This window comes from Myodes glareolus, chromosome 24, assembly GCF_982192425.1.
Source record: "Myodes glareolus chromosome 24, mMyoGla1.1, whole genome shotgun sequence".
NCBI classification, from domain to species: Eukaryota; Metazoa; Chordata; class Mammalia; order Rodentia; family Cricetidae; genus Myodes; species Myodes glareolus.
This window is the reverse complement of record NC_142049.1, coordinates 42,269,156-42,287,761: the sequence shown is the minus strand read 5'-3', so window position 1 is coordinate 42,287,761 and position 18,606 is coordinate 42,269,156. Positions and strand designations below refer to the sequence as shown.

General features: G+C 48.5%; 1 protein-coding gene across 6 annotated transcripts in view; it reads right to left on the bottom strand.

Moving 5' to 3' along the window:
• The window catches only part of Nav2 (neuron navigator 2), a 356,673-nt gene that overhangs the window by 142,717 nt on the left and 195,350 nt on the right, over positions 1-18,606 (bottom strand). For 4 of the 6 annotated variants that reach the window (XR_015736368.1, XM_087901385.1, XM_087901389.1 and 1 more), the window contains 4 exons: positions 12,159-13,254; positions 7,791-7,903; positions 2,339-2,447; positions 282-671 (listed from right to left, as the gene is read on the bottom strand). Coding sequence is in view for 5 of the 6 variants with exons in the window: in XM_087901385.1 (XP_087757511.1) it covers positions 282-671; positions 2,339-2,447; positions 7,791-7,903; positions 12,159-13,254 (1,708 nt within the window). In the remaining variant the exon portion in view is untranslated. The remainder of the gene's footprint in view (positions 1-281; positions 672-2,338; positions 2,448-7,790; positions 7,904-12,158; positions 13,255-18,606) is intronic. The other 2 variants (XM_087901386.1, XM_087901388.1) reach the window with 1 other exon arrangement.

The following is an 18,606-nucleotide window of genomic DNA, read 5'->3' as shown; positions in this document are numbered from 1 at the left end:
TCAGGCCCACCAGCCCAGGGAGGCTAAGTCACCAGCCGGGGCAGTGTCCAGAGCGAGGCTGGTGTAAGGGCTACAGGCAGCAGTCATTGACATAGTGAAATTTTGTGGGCCCCCAGCTGAGTCTGTCTACTTTTCCTTTAAATCACAGCCCAGCAGTGTCCCCACCACACCATGGAGCCTCTGGCAGCAGCGGATGAGGCAGCCAGCACCAGTTCTAGAGACCTCTTAGTAAAGGAAGGCCAAGAGATGTGAGGGTTAGGCCTTCCCATCTACGTACGCACCCGCTCGTGATGTCGTCACTGCGGATGTTCTTGCTCAGGACGTCCCCATCACTCATGTAGCCGGGGGCATCCATGCTGATGCCTTCCAGGTCCACCTCGTCGCCTCCCTTGTCCGAGACATCCACGTGGCAGATGCTGCTGCCCCTGGAGGCCAGCTGCCTTCTCAGAGGGGCGGAGTACACATAGCGACCGGCCTCTGCACTGATGAAGCGGCTGGCGTTGGCTCGCGGTGGGTACCCATTGCCCATCGAGGGGGCATCGCCTGCCTGGAGCCGAGGGCTGGACTGGCCGAGTCTCCAGGACAGAGGAGTGGGCCTTCCTGTCAAGCTGAGGATGCTGCGCCCACTGACCTCTGTGGTGACGTTGGTGTCAAATGTAGTTTCTAATGTACTGAAAACATAAAACCAACCTGGGTTAGACCCCAACGTGCTTGGCAGGCGAGATGGTTCTTAAATATTCAGAAATGTAAAAACAAACAAACAAAAAAGAGCTTCTCACTTACAAAGCGGGATAAAAGTAGCAGGCACCGAGTACCACCTGGTATGGTATGGTTCCTTTATTAGAAGGAGAGAGAGAGAGAAGCTGCACATCTACCTATACATTCTGAAGAGCCTACTGGGAAATGCGCTGTAAGGGCCTCCCCACTGACCCTTTAATTAAACACAGATTGCAAAGCCTCATTCTGCTGGAAGGCCGGAATCTCTTTAACGGTTCAGGGAAGGAAACGGAACATGCTGAACTTGTGAAGAAGGGACAGAGGACCCTCTGGTCCATTTGTTGCAGCATGCCGCGCCATACTTCAAGGATTGGCTCAAACAGCCTGCCCTGAGCTACTAAGGACACATTTCACATCCCTGCCCTTTCCTAGCTAACATCCTAGAGTCAGTGTTGGTGACTAGGTGGGAAGTGGGATCACAGATTCATGCTCAATCCAGTCACAGGACCCAAGTTCAGGATTCAAGTTCTTCAGATACTTACGCGGTTAAAAAAGCACTTTCCTCGGTCTCTCAAGTTCACATTTGGATCAGTCAGTTGGGTGCCAGTGGCTGCTTTTGTCCCATCCCCTGTCCTCAATCCTGGCACTGACCTCATTTTTCACCCATTGGACCCTTGAGTTCGACTGTAGTCAGAACCCACGGAGGCCAAGATTCTCAGTGGTGTGTTTGACAGTTCAGACCGACTGTCAACTTGACAGAATCTAGACTCACCTAGAAGACAAGCCTCTAGGCATGCCTGTGAGGGTCCGGGGAGGAGGGAAGACCGACCCTGAATGTGGGTGACCTCTTTCTATGAGCTGGCATCTAAGGCTAAATCAGAAGAGGAAAGGGAGCCGAGTACCACCATATCCATCAATCTCCGCTTCCTTCCTGACTGTGGACCAGCTGCCTTACCTTCCACAAGGAATTGTATCCCCTTAAACCAAAACCCAAACAAACCACTTTCTTCCTCGAATCACTTCAGCCATGAGAAGAGTAACTGATACAGTGGGGAAGTCCCACATTTCCTCTGAAATTGGAGAACCCATGAGGGCTCAGCGGGCTGGCTGGGACTCTTTGATTTTCAAAGCCAAACACAAACTGTAAGACCTCATTCAGCCAAGATCCCAGCAGCACCAGCTCTGCATCCTCCTCAACCGTCTTGCAGAACAAGGGAAACAACTCGAGATTCCTTCCAACGAAGCCATAGTTTAAACAGAGCGATGTTGTATAAACACTCCCTCTTGTCTTTCCTACACGTGCATGACTAACACCATCATGTGTGTCAGGAGACCTGGGAGGAATTCAAGTCACACAGGTCAGACACAGTTCACCTGTTCCTTCCAACGGCTTGAATGATGCAAGTCAAAGAAAGTGTAAATGGGGCCGGGGGCAATTTCCTCTGGGCAGTGTCCTCAGAAACCTTCTGCAGGGGTGGTATCTGTACATTAACTTTTACCCCCTTCATTTCTATTCCGCTCTCAACCAAACCACTTTGTGGGGAGCCCAGTACACAAGAGAGAAGCAGAGTGAGAGAGGTCCGGCAAGTGCTCTCAGCAAAGCAATTCACGCTGCCCATACCTGTGTGTAACCTGAGTTCCCCGTAAACTGGACATTGTCTCTTCTAAATTCTGTCGTAGGTCTGCGATGTTCTTTACTGTCCGCAGCCGCCGAGCCTCGGGATCTTCTGCTGGAGATGCAAGGGTTAAGATCAGTCTAACGTCACTAGACCATGAGGCTCATTTATTTGTGTGTTTGTTTTCCCAAGACAGGGTTTCAGGGTTTCTCTGTGTAGCCAAGGCTGTCCTGAAACTTGCTTTGTAGACCAGGCTGGCCTTAAACACAAAGATCCGCCTGCCTCTGCCTTCGAGTGCTGGGATTAAAGGCGTGCGCTAGCATGCCTGGCTACAAGATCATGAGGTTCTTAAGAACAGCAACCAAGTCAGGGATGATAATGCTGATCTAAGTCCAGCATTTGCTGTGGGTGATTAGTAAGGACTAGAGACTATAAGGATGGATAGATGTATGGATAGACAGATGGATGAATATATCTATATGTGTATATAGGTATATAGATGCATGCAAGCATGGATAGATGGACGTGAAGAGATATATACATGCACGTACACACACACACACACACACATGCACAGATGAATGGATACATGAATGGATGGATAGCTGAAGGACTGTCTGTCTATATGCATGCATGCACAGATGAATGGATACTCCAATGAAAGGGTTCCTTCTGAAGACAAGCCTCTAAGACTGACCATGCCTCCAGGACCTCTTTCTGCACATAAGAAAATGTAATGCCTTTTATTTCCCTGGGTCATACATGTTCCTCCCTAAACCACCTGCATTCACTCATCACTGACAATCCCCAGGGAAGGTTCGCCTCCCCATTGCTACCAGCACGTGTGCTGTTGACCAGCAGCTGCATGGTCAGTTGTGGAGAAGTTGCTCTTCCCCACCTCCTGATTCCATACCTCTGAAATGAGCATGGCCATAGCACCAGTCTTCAAAGCCAGTGGTGGGGGAAACACGGGCTAGAGCCTTCAGCACCCTTTGTATGGTGCCCATCACAAGCCTCAACACAGCCTGCATTCCCATGTCTGCATTCCCATGTCTGCATTCCCATGTCTGCATTCCCATGTCTCATGCCTCACAAGAAACAGCACACACAGGACGAGAAGCTGCGCGCCTCTCGACGCAGCCTTGCTTTGCGTTCTTTCACTACTCTCTTTCATTTGGCCTCACCGGGTGGGGGGGGCAAAGGAGATGTCAAATAGCTGCATTAATGATGAAAGAAATGAAGGATGGTCTGGAGAGATGGCTCAGGGGTTAAGAGCATCTGTTGCTTTTGCAGAGACTTGAGTTTGCTGCTTAGCACCTTCACGGTGCCTTACAACTGCCCACAACTCTAGTCCCAGGAGAACTGACCCCCTCTCTGGTCTCTGCAGGCACCAGGAATGCATATGGTACATAGACACACAAGCAGGCAAAAGCACTCATACACATAAGAAAATCTAAAACGGGAAAAAAATAAGAATTCTCCCTAGAGAAAAATCAAACATGCGGGCTGGAGAGATGGCTCAGAGGTTAAGAACACTGGCTACTCTTCCAGAGGTCCTGAGTTCAATTCCCAGGATCCACATGGAAGCTCATAAACTGTCTATAATGAGATCTAGTGCCCTCTTCTGGCAAATCATTGTATACATAATAAATAAATAAGTAAATAAATAAATCTTTTTAAAAAGAATTAGCTGTGACTTCAGGAGTCCCTGGACAGTTTCTTAAAAAAAAAAAAAAGAAAGAAAGAAAGAAAGAAAACATGTGACAGCAGCAAGTAGGATTTACATTAGACATTGAGTAGAACTTCCGACTACGATTTCTAATGGAACAGCCGTCACCTAAGAAAGGTCACAGACTTGAGCTTCACCCCTGAGATAGGTAACAAATTCCTTGGCCCTGCAGTGGGAGTTCCTAGAATGTAGGGGCAGAAAAAGGACAGCCACATGATTATCATAAAAGATTTTATTTTTATTTATTTATTTATTTATTTATTTATTTATTTATTTATTTATTTACTTTTCAAGACAGGGTTTCTCTGTGTAGCCCTGGCTGTCCTGGAACTCACTCTAAAGCCCAGGTTGGCCTCGAACTCACAGAGATCTGCCTGCCTCTGCCTCCAGAGCGCTGGGATTAAAGGCGTGCACCACCACTGGTGGCTATAGAAGACATTTACTAGAACAAAATGTCTAGACTAGAAGTGTAGCTCTTTTTAATTATCTACCTCCTTTATTTCCAGAGAAATTTGAGAGACATTTTTCTCTTATCTGGACTGTGCTCAAACTTGAATTTACCAGCCAAATCTTTGTGTCTGTGTGTATGTGTGTATGCACGCTAGTGTATATGTAAGAGACTTATTTATTTATTTATTATGTATATAGTATTCTGTCTGCATGTATGTCTGAAGGCCAGAAGGGGGCACCAGACCTCATTACAGATGGTTGTGAGCCAGCATGTGGTTGCTGGGAATTGAACTCAGGACCTTTGGAAGAGCAGGTAGTGCTCTTAACCTCTGAGCCATCTCTCCAGCCCTGTAAGAGACTTTGAATTCTGGGTCCTTCCACCTTTACCTCTCAAGGTATGTGCTACTGGGTTTATGTGGCACAGGGGATCAAACCTAGGGCTTCATGAGTGCTAGGCTGAGCTCTGTCTCCAGACTCACAGTGAAGTCTTCACAGACAGTGAAGGTCTGTCCTACTTTCTCCTCAGAACCTTAGATGGTGCAGGAGAATTGTCTGTATTCTGTCAGTTATGTTTTAAATAAACGCTGATTGGCCAGTAGCCAGGTATATAGGTGTCTAGGTGGGACAACCAGACAGGAAGTAGAGGCGGGGCAATGAGAACAGGAGAATTCTGGGAAGGTGGAAGTCCATTCCTCCGCAGTCCTGTCCAGACACCAAAGAAGCAGGATGTGACCTGCCCCGCTGAAAAAGGTACTGAGCCATGTGGCTAACATAGATAAGAATAATGGGTTAATATAAGTTATCAGACTTAACAAGAAGCCCGAGCTAATGGGCCAATCAGTTTATAACTTATGGAGACCTCAATGTGATTTTCTTTGGGACTGAACGACTGTGGGAAATGGGCAGGACAGAAACCCCAACAAAGCAGGCCCTCATGTTACACTTAGAGGAATGTGATTGCATCATCCCCGGGGCTGTCAATCCCTCTCATTGCAGGATAGCCGCATCTATGACTGAGACTGCTACAGAGGTACCACAGCTTTGGATCACTTTGGGTGCAGTAATGAGACTCAGATTCTCTAATTACCACCATTAATTAATTCCATCTTGCTATAAAACCCCTTTAAAAATAGCAGTGGGAGTGAGGCCTGAGAAATGTCTCAGCAGTACAATGCACCAACTACTCTTGCAGAGGATGTGAGCTGTTTCCAGCACCTACACGGCAGCTTACAAGCTGTAACTCTGGTTCCAGAAGATCCAGCGCCCTCTTCTGGACTCCACAGGCACCAGGCACACACGTGGTGCACAGACATACACAGACAAAACATAGACCTTCCAATATATTTAAAAAGAGAATCATGGTTCATATGTGGGCTGGAGGAGGAGCTCATGGATAGGACAGACCCAGAAAGAATTCTAATTCTGATTTTCTTCTTTACTTCCATAATGTAACATCATGGCTGGGGTGGATAGATCAATGGATAAAGTGCTTGCTGTACAAGTGTAAAGACCAGAGTTCAGACCCCACAAACTCACATAAAAGCCAAGCCTATAATCTCAGCACTTGAGAGCCAGAGGCAGAGGACCCCAGGCAAGCTGGCTAGCTAGAGCCACTAGAATCAACTGGTGAGCTGAGTTCAGTGGGAAAACCCTGTCTCAACAAATAATGGAGGGTAGGAGAGATGGCTCAGTGGTTAAGAGCATTGCCTGCTCTTCCAAAGGTCCTGAGTTCAATTCCCAGCAACCACATGGTGGCTCACAACCACCCATAATGAGGTCTGGTGCCCTCTTCTGGCCTGCAGGCATATACACAGACAGAATATTGTATACATAATAAATAAATAAATATTTAAAAAAAACAAATAATGGAGAAAGATCAAGGGAGGTGCCTGATATCAACGTCAGGCCTCCACAGATGTGCCCCTGCACACACCTGTGCCCACACACATACATGCACGCACACAAACACAACATCAACAAATTACCAGGAAATGATTCCTATGACAACTAGATGCTGTGTTTTGTGTGTATTTATGATGCATGTGTGTACACATTTGTGTGTCTATGTATGCACATGTGCACATGCGTGCGCATGTATGGTCATGTCAGATGTTGTGCTATGTGTCTTCCTCAATTGCCCTCCACCTTACTTATTTGAAGCAGGGTCTCTCACCGAACCTTCAGCTCACTGGTTCAGCTAGACGCTCTGACCAGTGAGTCCCAGGGGTCTGCAAGTCTCCATCTTTCCAGCACTAGGAAGTGTGTGCTGCCATACTCAGCTTTTAAAATGGGTGCTGGGGACTTGAACTCAGGTCCTCATGCTTGAGCAGCAAGTGCGTTAATTCACAGAGTCACCTCCCCAGTTCCTGAAATGACATGTATGTATGTATGTATGTATGTATGGACGTATGTATTTATGTTTTTCAAGTCAGACTTTCTCTGTAGCTTCTGAGCCTGTCCTGGAGTTCTCCCTGTAGACCAGTGTGGCCTCAAACTCACAAAGATCTGCCTGTCTCTGCCTCCTGAGTGCTGGGATTAAGGCATGCACACCACTGCCCGGCTGGATCATACGTTTTATATACAGCACAATACCTCACAATCATTGTCTTGACAAGGTATAATTTAGGAAATTTTTTGTTTTGTCCTTGGAAAAGACGTAAGCTGCCATCTATCTATTAATTTAATGTGTATGAGTATTTTGCCTGCATGCACATCTGTGTATTACATGCCTGCTGGGGTTCCAGAGGCTGAGGAGAGGGCTTTGGACCCCCTGAAACTAGAATTACAGAGGGTGGTGAGTCACCAGATGGGTGCTGGGAATTGAATGCAGAGCCTCTGTAGCAGCAGTAAGTGCTCCTAACTGCCAAGTCATTCCTCCAGCTCCACACGTTGTGATCTTTACAGCTAACGGCAAAGGACGAAACGATATTTTGACTTTGGGCTTCCATAAAACTAAAAACAAATCTAATTATTTTAGAGTTCTAAATTTTGTTGAGAAGCCACTGCAGATGAAGGACAAACAGTGGGACTCAAAGTTGAGCATGAAAGTGGTCCAGGGTCCAAACGTGAGATGTCCTGACAAGTTAGAGATTTAGTGACAGTTCTGGGGAAGACGGAAGAGGCTGTGCGAGAGAAAAGGAAGGAAAGAGAAGGCGTAGATTGGTGACACAAGGGAGCAACGCTGCTCAGCTCCAGGGCCACGACATTAACCTGCCTAGCAAGTGCCTGCATGAGGGGTTTCCCCACCAACTGCCACACAGCCCAGGGCGCATACTCACCAGTGAGTTCCTCCAGGGCAGGCTGTCCACTCTTGGTGTAGTGGCTGGGCTCCATGCTCACTCCTGCCGAGCTGGACTCGGCCGTGACGTTTCCTTCGGTGTCCGTCTGGGACCTTGGCATACAAATCAGAGCAGACACCGTCATCAGGACCGGAAACCGTCACATCTGGACTGCTTGCCATGACCTGCCAGGCTAGTCGCTGTGGGACAGAATGGGCCACCAGACTGATGCTAAATAATTCAACAGCCACACGTGGAGAGAGAGCGACCAAACTCAGAAAGATGAAACATGCGACGCCCAAAAGGAGGGCCTGCGGTTTCTCGCTGGGGACCGATTTCCCAAGTCAGCCTCGAGATCCGAACCAGGCACACGGCTGGGTAGTTTGGACATTAACCTTAGGTCAAAAATCCACAGGTAAGGAGCCACAGCACCAGCAAACAAAGCATAAGCTGACAGCACTGACAGTCCCCTCGCCCCACCATTCGCCTGACATGGCTCTCTCCGTAAAAGGGAGTGTGAAGCGGACCAGGGGTGGGTGCCAAGCAGCTGTGTCTGCCCTCCAGGTTTCTGGTTCACGGCTTAGATGCTCTGACATGAAAGATCTCATTGATCATTATTTCAACACTTGACTGAAATATGTACTTTCCCAACCCTTCTCCCATGCCCTTATTTGTTGAGTGAATTGAACCAATGTTTGGTTTGCAAGGGAGGTTTCTGGCCATGACTGTCTTGTCGCAGACCTGTGACATTACTTTATCGGCATCTAGGGCTGCATCGACCCAGCTGCTTTTCACTACCAGTGAAAAAAATGAGCCTCTCTCTCCCCCACGTTTGTTGTTGCTGTTGGGGAGTAAGCCCAAGGGCCTTATGCATGCACGGTATGTGTTCTAGCATGTTTTAGCATGGGGCAATGTCCCCACCAACAAGAACACACCAGAAGTGTGGATGTACTGTGTGAGATAAACTGGCAACTTCAGATCTCCACTGTGCTTTTCCCCTCTCCCTCCTGTTGAAGCCATCTATTCGCAGTTCCGGTAGCCACCCCCTTTAAAAGGCCTGTCATTATCCCAGTGCCTTGATTTAGCCCACAGCCAGAGTCTGAGCTCTCATCATCCACTTAGGATTTATAAAGGCTCGAAAACAGGCACACTACACCTCTAGCCAAGAGACTGTAAAGGAAAGGTAGGTAGGGACACAGCTAGCCCGCAGATGTACTGCTAAAGGTTTGCATAGTAATTTCAAAAAATAAATTAGCGTTTTCTCTCTCTCTCTCTCTCTCTCTCTCTCTCTCTCTCTCTCTCTCTCTCTCCATAGTCCTGGTTGTTCTACTCACTGTACAGACCAAGCCGATCTAGAACTCACAGAAATCTGCCCATCTCTACCACTTGAGTGCAGGGATTAAAGGCATGTGCTACCACACCTGGTAAGTCAGCTCATCATTTAAAATTTGTGAGATTTTGGAGCTGGAGAGATAACTCAGCAGTTAAGAGGACATACTGCTCTTGCAGAGGACCCCAGTTCAATTTCCTACACCCACAAAGCGTGGCTCACAATTGTCTCTAACTCCAGATCCAGGGGAATCTAAGGCCTCTGGTCTTCACAGGCACCTGGAATCACATACACATCTTCCCCCACATATGCGTATTTAAAAATAATAAGAATGACTTTAAAATTTGGGTGATTTCACTCCAGAAACCAGCTGGATTTCTCCCTTCATCCTGTGGAAGGAAAGATCTGGAGCTACTGAGCCCAGTCTTGTAGGGTGCCACCTACTGGCACCCAGCAGTGGCTGCGCCCTCTAGAGGAGCAGGATGCTTGTGTGTGTTGTTACTGCCCTGTTCTTCTGAACTCAGGCGCATTCTGCATTGTGCCTGTCGTCATCCGACACAATGCCAACGAACGCCGCCTGGAACAGCTGGGCTTAGGCTTGAGACATTGTCTACTGTGAACTGCAGTTCTCTTACTGTACATGTAAAGATTTCTGTTTTAAAAATATTTTGTAGATTTATTTTACATGCATGACATGTATGAGTGCTTTGCCTGCATGTATGTATGTATGTATGTATGTATGTACGAGCACTATATATGTGCAGTGCTCACAGAGGCCAGAAAAAGCATCAAATCCTCTAGAACTGAAGTTATAGATAACTGTAAACCACCATGTGGGTGCTGGGGACCAAACCCAGGTTCTCTGCAAGAGTGGCCAGTGCTCTTAACATTGCTGAAACATTGCTGCAGCACCAAGAATCCTTGACTTAGAGAGCAAGACAACGTAGGTCTCTGTAGTGAGACAGATTTGTCTTTTGTTTATTGGTTGGTTGGTTTTTTTGAGACAGAAATTCTCCTTGGCTGTCCTAGAACTCACTCTGTAGACCAGGCTGGCCTTGAACTCACTGAGATCCTCCTGCCTCTGCCTCCTGAGTGCTGGGATTATAGGCATGCATCACCACCACCGGGCCAGACTTGGTTTTAAACACAGCTTCTTTTAATTACCAGCTCTGTGATTTGGAACAAATTTCCTAGTCTAACCCTCAATTACCTGTGTGTAGAATTGGGATTTTTAAAAGCAAGCTAGTTCACAAAGCTGGGATGACTCAGGAGACTAGGTTCCAGAAGACCCTTAGCTGGGTCTCCGCACACACATGGTTCACAAGCACTCGCTAGCTGTCACTGTAGCCAGTGCCACAATGGGTAACACAGGGCAGGGTGCAGGTCCCGTTCCTATCCAGGACTCTTCCCAGTCCTTCACAGGCTCCTCCAAAGAGGACTCCAGCATCTGAGAGGGTCCCTTCTTCCTGCTCCTCTCACATTAGTCACGAGAAACCGTTCCTCCCATAAGAAAGCTTGAAATAATAATAATTAAGAAGACAAGCGCTTGCTTTAGAGTCTTGCCAAAGAACACAGTCAAAACAGACAGAGTCACACTCACACATTTTAATGTGACTAGCCCAGAAGTTGTCGAGTAGCGTGAGCGGGCTTCACCTCGACGCTGAATGATGCTAGGATTGTAACAATCTCACCGGGAGCTGTTGGGTCAGCTGTTCCGTGCTTCAGAGAGCAATTCCTGAGACGCCGTGCAGGCAGCCGCACCACGACTCCACTGCCTAGCGCCGTTAGCTGAGCTGACAACTCAACTGAGTAATATAGAACTGTCTGCCAATCGAAAGAGATTGCGATGATGCTCACTCAAGGGGGAAGAGGGCGGAGGAGAGTGAGCGTGGGACAACACGGAGCCTGGCATCACCCCCTGACTACATGGATGCTGGCTAGCTTTCTCCTGACATCTCTAGTGGCTGGAAGGATGAGTCCACAGGACCACACTTAAGGCAGGGAGAGAGGGAATCTCTTTGGAAAGCCACACAAATGTAAGAAGTTGAAAGTCTGGGTGAGAATGCACACACCTGGGCTTATGCAAAAACGTACCTAGGTGAACATACATTTGCATTTGGTGCATGGATGTGTAATTATGTCTTACTTACGAACAACTGTCGAATTGGACGTACTGAGTGTGTGCACACAGCTGTGTTTCTGTATTTTGGGAGAGAGCTGCCAACGAAGGGGACAGAATGGGACATGACTACTTTGGTACATGCACAGGTATCAGGGGCCTAGCTGTGAAGCGTGGTCAAGCACACCATTCCTGTCCAGCATAGAACCAGGGCCAGCTCTGTGAGCCAAGCTCTCAGCCCCTTCTCAGTAGTACAGGGGCTTCCATGAGCCTGATGAGCTAGCCACACGCCTCGAGTGCCCATTTCAGCATGGGTGTGTGGTATGGCAGAGCAACGTGGATCTTGGGACAGAACAGCAAGGAGCGTGTAGCTCCTGGTTCCACAAGGACTGCCGGGTTCTACAGATGTCCCAACAGAGTTACAGGGCTACAGAGACTGAAAAAGGTTTCATCCTAATACAATAGTCCTTGTTCTACAATGGCCCTTGTCGATCAATTTTTGCTCCACCTCTTCTCAGAAAGTCCCAGCAGGTAGCAGGGACTGTGGGAGTCAGGAAGTTCAAGGTCCATGCTGCCATAAGAAATCTTACTTACATAGCAGACGGGTCTTAAGTTCACTTAGCTTAGGTTACAGCTCACTTTGGGTAACACCAATCTGACTACCCTGCATAGTCAGGCTTACAAGCTTAAAGAGTTATTGAAATGCCCTGGTCCTCACAAGCCTGGTGACACCTCCTCATCCTGGACTCAGCTCACAAAGTCCCCCACCTCAGCACTGTCTTGCTATAGTGGTTGCCCACTTGAATGCACCAGGATGGAACTATGTGTTACTTTGGATATTGGCTTACATGTTCCTGGACCCTGCACAGGCGGAGCTAGCAGCCAGGTTCTTTACCCAGGGGGAGCAGGTGCTGCCTACCTGTACAGGAAAGGTGCAACCGTGGCTGTGTTGGGATGGTTGTATTGCTGCTGAGGCTGAGGTAGCTGAACACTGACGGTATTGCTTCCAGTGGTCTGGGTGGTCCCGACGGAGCCACTGACAGTTTGGCTGCTGATGCTGTGGTTCAGAGTGGTCCCTCCGGGGCCTTTTCCCTCTGAGGATGCCAAGCTGGAGGAGGAGCTGGAGTGTCTGCTGTCCAGCTGGGGCTTCTGTGGGGGAAGCCCCGAGCTCAGCTTCCCTCGGCTCCTCTCTCCTTCCTTGGGAGGGATGGGGGCACTTGGGGACTTCCCAGGCACGTTCTTCATTCCTGGTTTTGGTATTCCACTGTGGGATGGAGCCGTGGCTTCCTTCTTGGCGCTGTTGAGCTTCCCACCTTTGGGGATAAAGCTGGCAATCTTGGAGGACTTTTTCGGCATCTCAGTCACAACCACCCCACCGAGCTCTTCCTTGGGTTCTTCCTTGAGGTCAGGCCGGTCAGTCACGGAGACTCTCTTGGTCAAGTCCTTGCCCTTCTCCTTTTCCTTCTCCTTCTCCCGTTGCTGTTTCTCCTTCTCTTTCTCGCTGCCCTTCGGTGAGCTCTTCTTGTTGGTAAGAGCCCTGCTGAAAGTCCGCTGCGCGATGCCCTTGAGGGCAATCTTGGGGCTGCTGGACGCAGGGCCTGCCGTAGAGAGTACCCTGCTAGCCGCTTCCAACTCTTCGCTTTCTTCAAAGCTGGGCAGGATCTCCAATCGTTCACAGCTTGTGTCCCGGGACGCCGAGCCTTCGCCTGCCTTCGAGCCTCCTTTACTATTGAACAGTCTGAGCTTTTCCAACATGGACTTCTGGTTGTTGGGGGCAGGCTTCATGGCTTCAGGTGCAGGCCTGGGGGCCTCGGGCCCCGCGGGTTTGACCGAGAGCAGAGCTGATGTAGCACTGTGCTTCACACTGAGAGACTTGCTGCGCCAGGGCTTGGAGGTCATGCTGGGCTGGGGGATGGCTGAGGAGCCGTTAACAGGGATGGCAGGGCCGTTCTCCAAGGGAGCGGGTACATTTTCGCTCATGCCGGGATGGGAGGAGGCTGAGCTGGCCAGTGGCTCTGCAGAGACAGGGAAGAGAAAGGAACCTGAATCACACCGCTGAGCTGCACCGAAGACGCGCTGGAAGGTCAGCCATGGTACCTGGCCAGTCATTCCCCACCCATAAGCCCGACAGCCCCTACTGGGAGTGTGGATTATCTGTGTGGTTAAACTTTAAATGCCGTTCCCCTCCTGTAGTCCCTCAGGCGCGGTTCACATGCCACCTCCCCCAGTCCCAGCACATCCTGGCTGTGTCTGTTCTGTAAACACATGCCAATCTCAACGGTAACGCGCAGAGCACATCTGAGAATGTAAATAATCCACCGAAAAGGGGAAAATCCTTTACCACCACCACCGACCACTCCTGTGCTGGGTAAGGGTGTAGGAAATAATATACTTTGAACTATTTAACCCAGGATTCCATTTATGCATAACAGTCGAGAGATGTCCAACTTTTAGGAGACAACTTAGACATGAAAATAAAGCAGAGATCAATCATTTTAAATGAAAATGAAAAGTAGTTTACCAATAAAAGCTTCTAACGCCTATCAAAACGTGTAAGTTTTCTCTATGCTGACTTTTCTCCTCTCTCTCTCTCTCTCTCTCTCTCTCTCTTCCTTTTTCTTTCTTTGTGCTACATTTCTGTGAGCAGCTCTGGCTGTCCAGGAGCTCACCTTGTAGACCAGGCTGGCCTCGAACTCAGAGATCTGCTTGCCTTTGCCTCCCGAGTGCTGGGATTAATGGCAGGTGCCACTATGATCAGTCTAAAAAAAATTCACTTTGAAGCTGGGCGGTGGTGGCGCACACCTTTAGTCCCAGCACTCGGGAGGCAGAGGCAGGCGGATCTCTGTGAGTTCGAGGCCAGCCTGGTCTATAAGAGCTAGTTCCAGGACAGGCTCCAAAACGACAGAGAAACCTTGTCTCAGAAAGAAAGAAAAAGAAAGACAGAGAGAGAGAGAGAGAGAAGAGAAAAAATTCACTTTGTCTTATCTTGTTCAGAAAACCAGGTGAGGAGACAAGTATCTTCTTTCTCTGCATTCACTTGGAGAGAAAGGAGGAGGAGTTGTCTCCTCTAACACTTAACCCCCTCCACATCCCTGGGTGGGTTTGAACCACCAACCTTTCAGTTAACAGCTGAGTGTACTGACCAATGGTACGGTGGAGACATTATACTGGCAGTTTCAAAGGCTTACACACAGCGCAAACTTCTTTTACTGAAGAACACAATCTGAGCATGTGCACCCCCTCCCTGCCCCCCATCATACACAAGGCAAGAAAACACGGGTTATCTGAAAGTCAAGGCTTCCCCTTTGGCGCTCAATGCATGTTTCCTTGCCCACAGACTTTTCTCAGAAATCTATGAAGATATTTCCGTATAAGCGCCAGGACCATTCTGGGAAATGTGGGCTCCCCTACTACTGTTCTGTTACTCACCACAGTGGCCCTGCATCAGAAGTCCCCCCACACTGCAGCCCCCTTCTTCAGACGGGACTGCCATGATACATCAGTGGTTCCAACTGCCAGGAGCTGCTAGAGACAGTGGCTGGAGGACAGAGGAAACGGCTTCCCCTGAGCCCGGGGGGCACCCCAAAGCCTAGCCCCATCAGCTCCTTAAGAGAACACAGCTTGCAAAGTCAGCGTGACAGGACTTACCTAGCGGCGGCCACTTTCTCCCACAAGGGTTCTCTAGGAGAAATTCTGCAAGCCGAGAGGCTGCCCTTCCAATTGTCACAAGTGTTTTCGGTTAAACTGCTCATGTTTCTAATTAACTTTTGTCATCCACAACTACTCCTGTGCCCAGAAGCCTGGCAGGATTAACGGCTGCTTCCTCAGTCACCACCCCCCCCCCCCTCCTAATACCTATGTTCTGCTGCCTTCCAGCAACAGAGTAAACTGTACATAGAGCGGCTTTTGATGATTTAAAAGTCAACGGCTGCAGAGGCTGGGTCAAGGCAGCCCTGTGTGGGGCGTGAGCGCTGGGAGCCGGGGCAGCCAGGGAACTGGCTGAGTCTGCCCGCAGCTGCGTGGGGAAGCCGCAGCTCTGGGTGATCCAAAGCAGACCTCCCAATGTTTTAAAACACATCCATCTTCCTGACTTACTGGGGAATTCGGATTTGGAGGGGAGGGTGCTGCAGAACTCCTCTATCAAAACTCATGGGTGTTGCTGGATCTTTTCCTGGGCAGAACCACAGACTGGCTTGCAAACCGGCTGAGGAAACCTTCCCACACCACCAGCCTGTCATAGGGTGTCCTTGGTTTGACACCACCCCGGCCCTGGAGTGGGTGTATCTCATGGAGATCTGGAGGCACACCACTCAATGCATTGCTAAATGGTGTTCCTGCGTTGGGCACTCGGGAGGCAGAGGCAGGAGAATCATTGTGAGTTCAAGGACAGGCAGGGCTGTTTGTGACCATGTTCACTCATCTCAAACAGAATAACTGGGATTTGAACCCAGGTCAAATTGAACCCTGACATAGCATTCTTGGGGACACCATAGTAACTTTTATTATTTGTGGTTGTTGTTAAAGGCACAGTCTCTTCTGCAGCCCAGGAGAGACTTAAATTTGTTATGTAGCCGAGGACGGCCTTCTGCTTCTATGTTTCCAGCGTATACCACCTTTGTTTATATGGGGCTGAGAATGAACCTGGGGCTTTGGGCATTCAGGAAAACTCTCTGTCATTCCCCAGCCCTACCACCTCCTTGCAACAAGCCCACGCAGACAGTAGCGTCCAATGCCGAGACTGTTTTCCAGACACTTCCTTTCCTCCTGCCTTGTTATATACAACGGGCCAGTCATGCCACTCATTGGGAAGCAGCTGTACCACGGAAGAAAAGTTTCCAAGCCAGGACCACTTTTCCTAGGACAACTGCCTTTCCCTTTCCCCAGGGTCTTATCAGAAGCCAAGGGAAACATACAGTCCTCCATCCATCTTCGCACCAATCCACCCACATCCCTCCCTCCACCCTCCACCCACTCACCCGCCCGCTCACTCATCTTTGCACCCACCCTCCATCCATGTTCACACCAACAGTCACACGTCCATCAAACATTTCACGTGCACCCGATGCTGTTCCGGGGACTTGGGGGGCACGTCCAGAAGCAAAGATCTCCCTGCCTTAATGGATCTTACCATTTTAGAAAAAGGAAACCGGAAAGAACTCATTAATAGATCTTATTTGCAGGAAAATAAGTGCAAAAGGGAAGTAAGGCAGATCGGTAAAAAAGAGATTGAGCAGCATGCAGGGCCTGGAGGTCGCGCAGTTTGAGGCCAGCCTTGTCTAAGTCAGTTCTGGGCTTACACAGTGAGACCGTGTTTTCTGCTACAAGGAAAGAGGACAAACTATTGCTGCGATTTCTCTGGAATCTGTCCAGTTGTGCTCACACTAAAACCCCAAGGAGTCTTGAGGAAGCGTCACAAGGTCAAGCCACGGCCATCTTTGTTTTACAGGGAATCACACGCTCTGCGTAATTCATACACTGAGCCCTTTTACTATTCTGCGTGGTAATGCATAGGGTATTTCTCTGTTTTCAAATGTCTCCCTCAACAGTTTCTCTTATGGTATTTCCTAATGGAGAAAGCTGTCTGGGGCAAGGTATTGTCAACCTTGTTAATTCAGAACCGCTGGTGTCCCAGGAAAACAAGTCTAGTGGAGGGAGGGATGGGTGGGTTCTCTAAGAGAAGAGAGCCACTCTAATAACTAACAGCTCTTGCTTTTCTTCTCATGTATATGAGCCTCCCCCTTCCTGACAGCAAAGGAATGTAAGCGGGGAACAGGAGAAAAACATACAAGAATGTTCTGGGTGTCTGATCCCCCACGGTGCCACATGGCCACGGTAGGAAGTGAGCTGCTTTATACAGCCTACAAATGATCACTTTTGTCCTTCTGAATGTATATTGCAACTAGTCCATGTATAAAAGATCCATTTCACGCTTATTAAATGGACATTTAAATTTCAAGTTGACTTAAAATATGACAGAGACCCACAGACAGCTCAGATTTCGTGAAAAATCACACAGGTTTGTGAGCAACACAGGTTGAAGAGACACTATTAAATCAAAAACTACTTATTTTTATATCAAATCAATTCCTTTGCCCCAAGTCAGACTGACTTCAAAACTCATCTGAAAAGGCTACTTTAGGCACTGATCCACTTATGTGTTTGAAGGACATGGAGTATATTGCTGAAAATGGCCAGGTCAGCAACAAGACTTAGCCTTGATTAGCAAAAATAAGTTTAAAATAAGAACAACGTGATTCACTAAGCAGTTTGTGAACACGTATCTATCTATCTATCTATCTATCTATCTATCTATCTAGATGAACAGTATCAAGATGCTCTTGCAAAAAAATTACTGTGTGTGTTTGTGTATCTGTGTGTGTGTGTGTGTGTGTGTGTGTGTGTGTGTCCTGGCATGTGCATGTCACAATATGCTTGTGAAGAACTTTCTGTGTGTGTGTGTGTGTGTGTGTCCTGGCATGTGCATGTCACAATATGCTTGTGAAGAACTTTCTGTGTGTGTGTGTGTCTGTGACTGTGTCCTGGCATGTGCATGTCACAACATGCTTGTGAACAACTTTCTCTCTGTGTGTGTGTGTATGTGTGTGTGTGTGTGTGTGTGTGTGTGTGTGTGTGTGTCTGTGCTCTGGCATGTGCATGTCACAACATGCTTGTGGACAACTTTCTGGAGTTTGTTCCTTACACCACATGGGTCCGGGGACTCAAGTAACGCCTGTGCAGCGAGCTCCTTTACCTCAGAGCCATTTCACCACCCTCCAAGACATACTCTTAATGTGTACAATAAGCCCTGATAGAATCTGTTCTAGCGTAATTTTTAAAATGCTAATGGAAAGGACTGCGGATAGCTCAGTGTATCTAGGGCTTGTCTTCCAACCCTGAGTACCCACTTTAAATGTCCTCAGCATGGAGGCATTCGCTTATAATCTCAGGGCTAGGGAGATAGAGACTATTGGTTCCCTTGCTGTACTGGTCTACCAGGGCAGTGAGAGAATTTCTCAGAAACGCACCAAGTGGACAGTGGTACCTGAGAAACCACCCCTGTGGCCGTCTTCTCTTCTCTACATGAACTCCCATACATATGTACAAACATGCATACACGGTACGATGGGAGAGCCCCTAATGGGGCTTCCTGACCCACTCGTGGCTCCCCAGTGCCAGTCGGGAACTAGGTTCTACAAAACTCACCACCAACTGACAAACCACCACATAAAGGCAAAGTCTTCCATAAAACATCACGACGTCTTTGAAGAAAAGGAAAACCTTTGGTTTTTTTTGGCAAGCAGCCTTAGCCTTTTCTGACAGGAATCAAGTGCTCTAAATGGAAACACTGTGTGCTGCAGGTCCTGGGT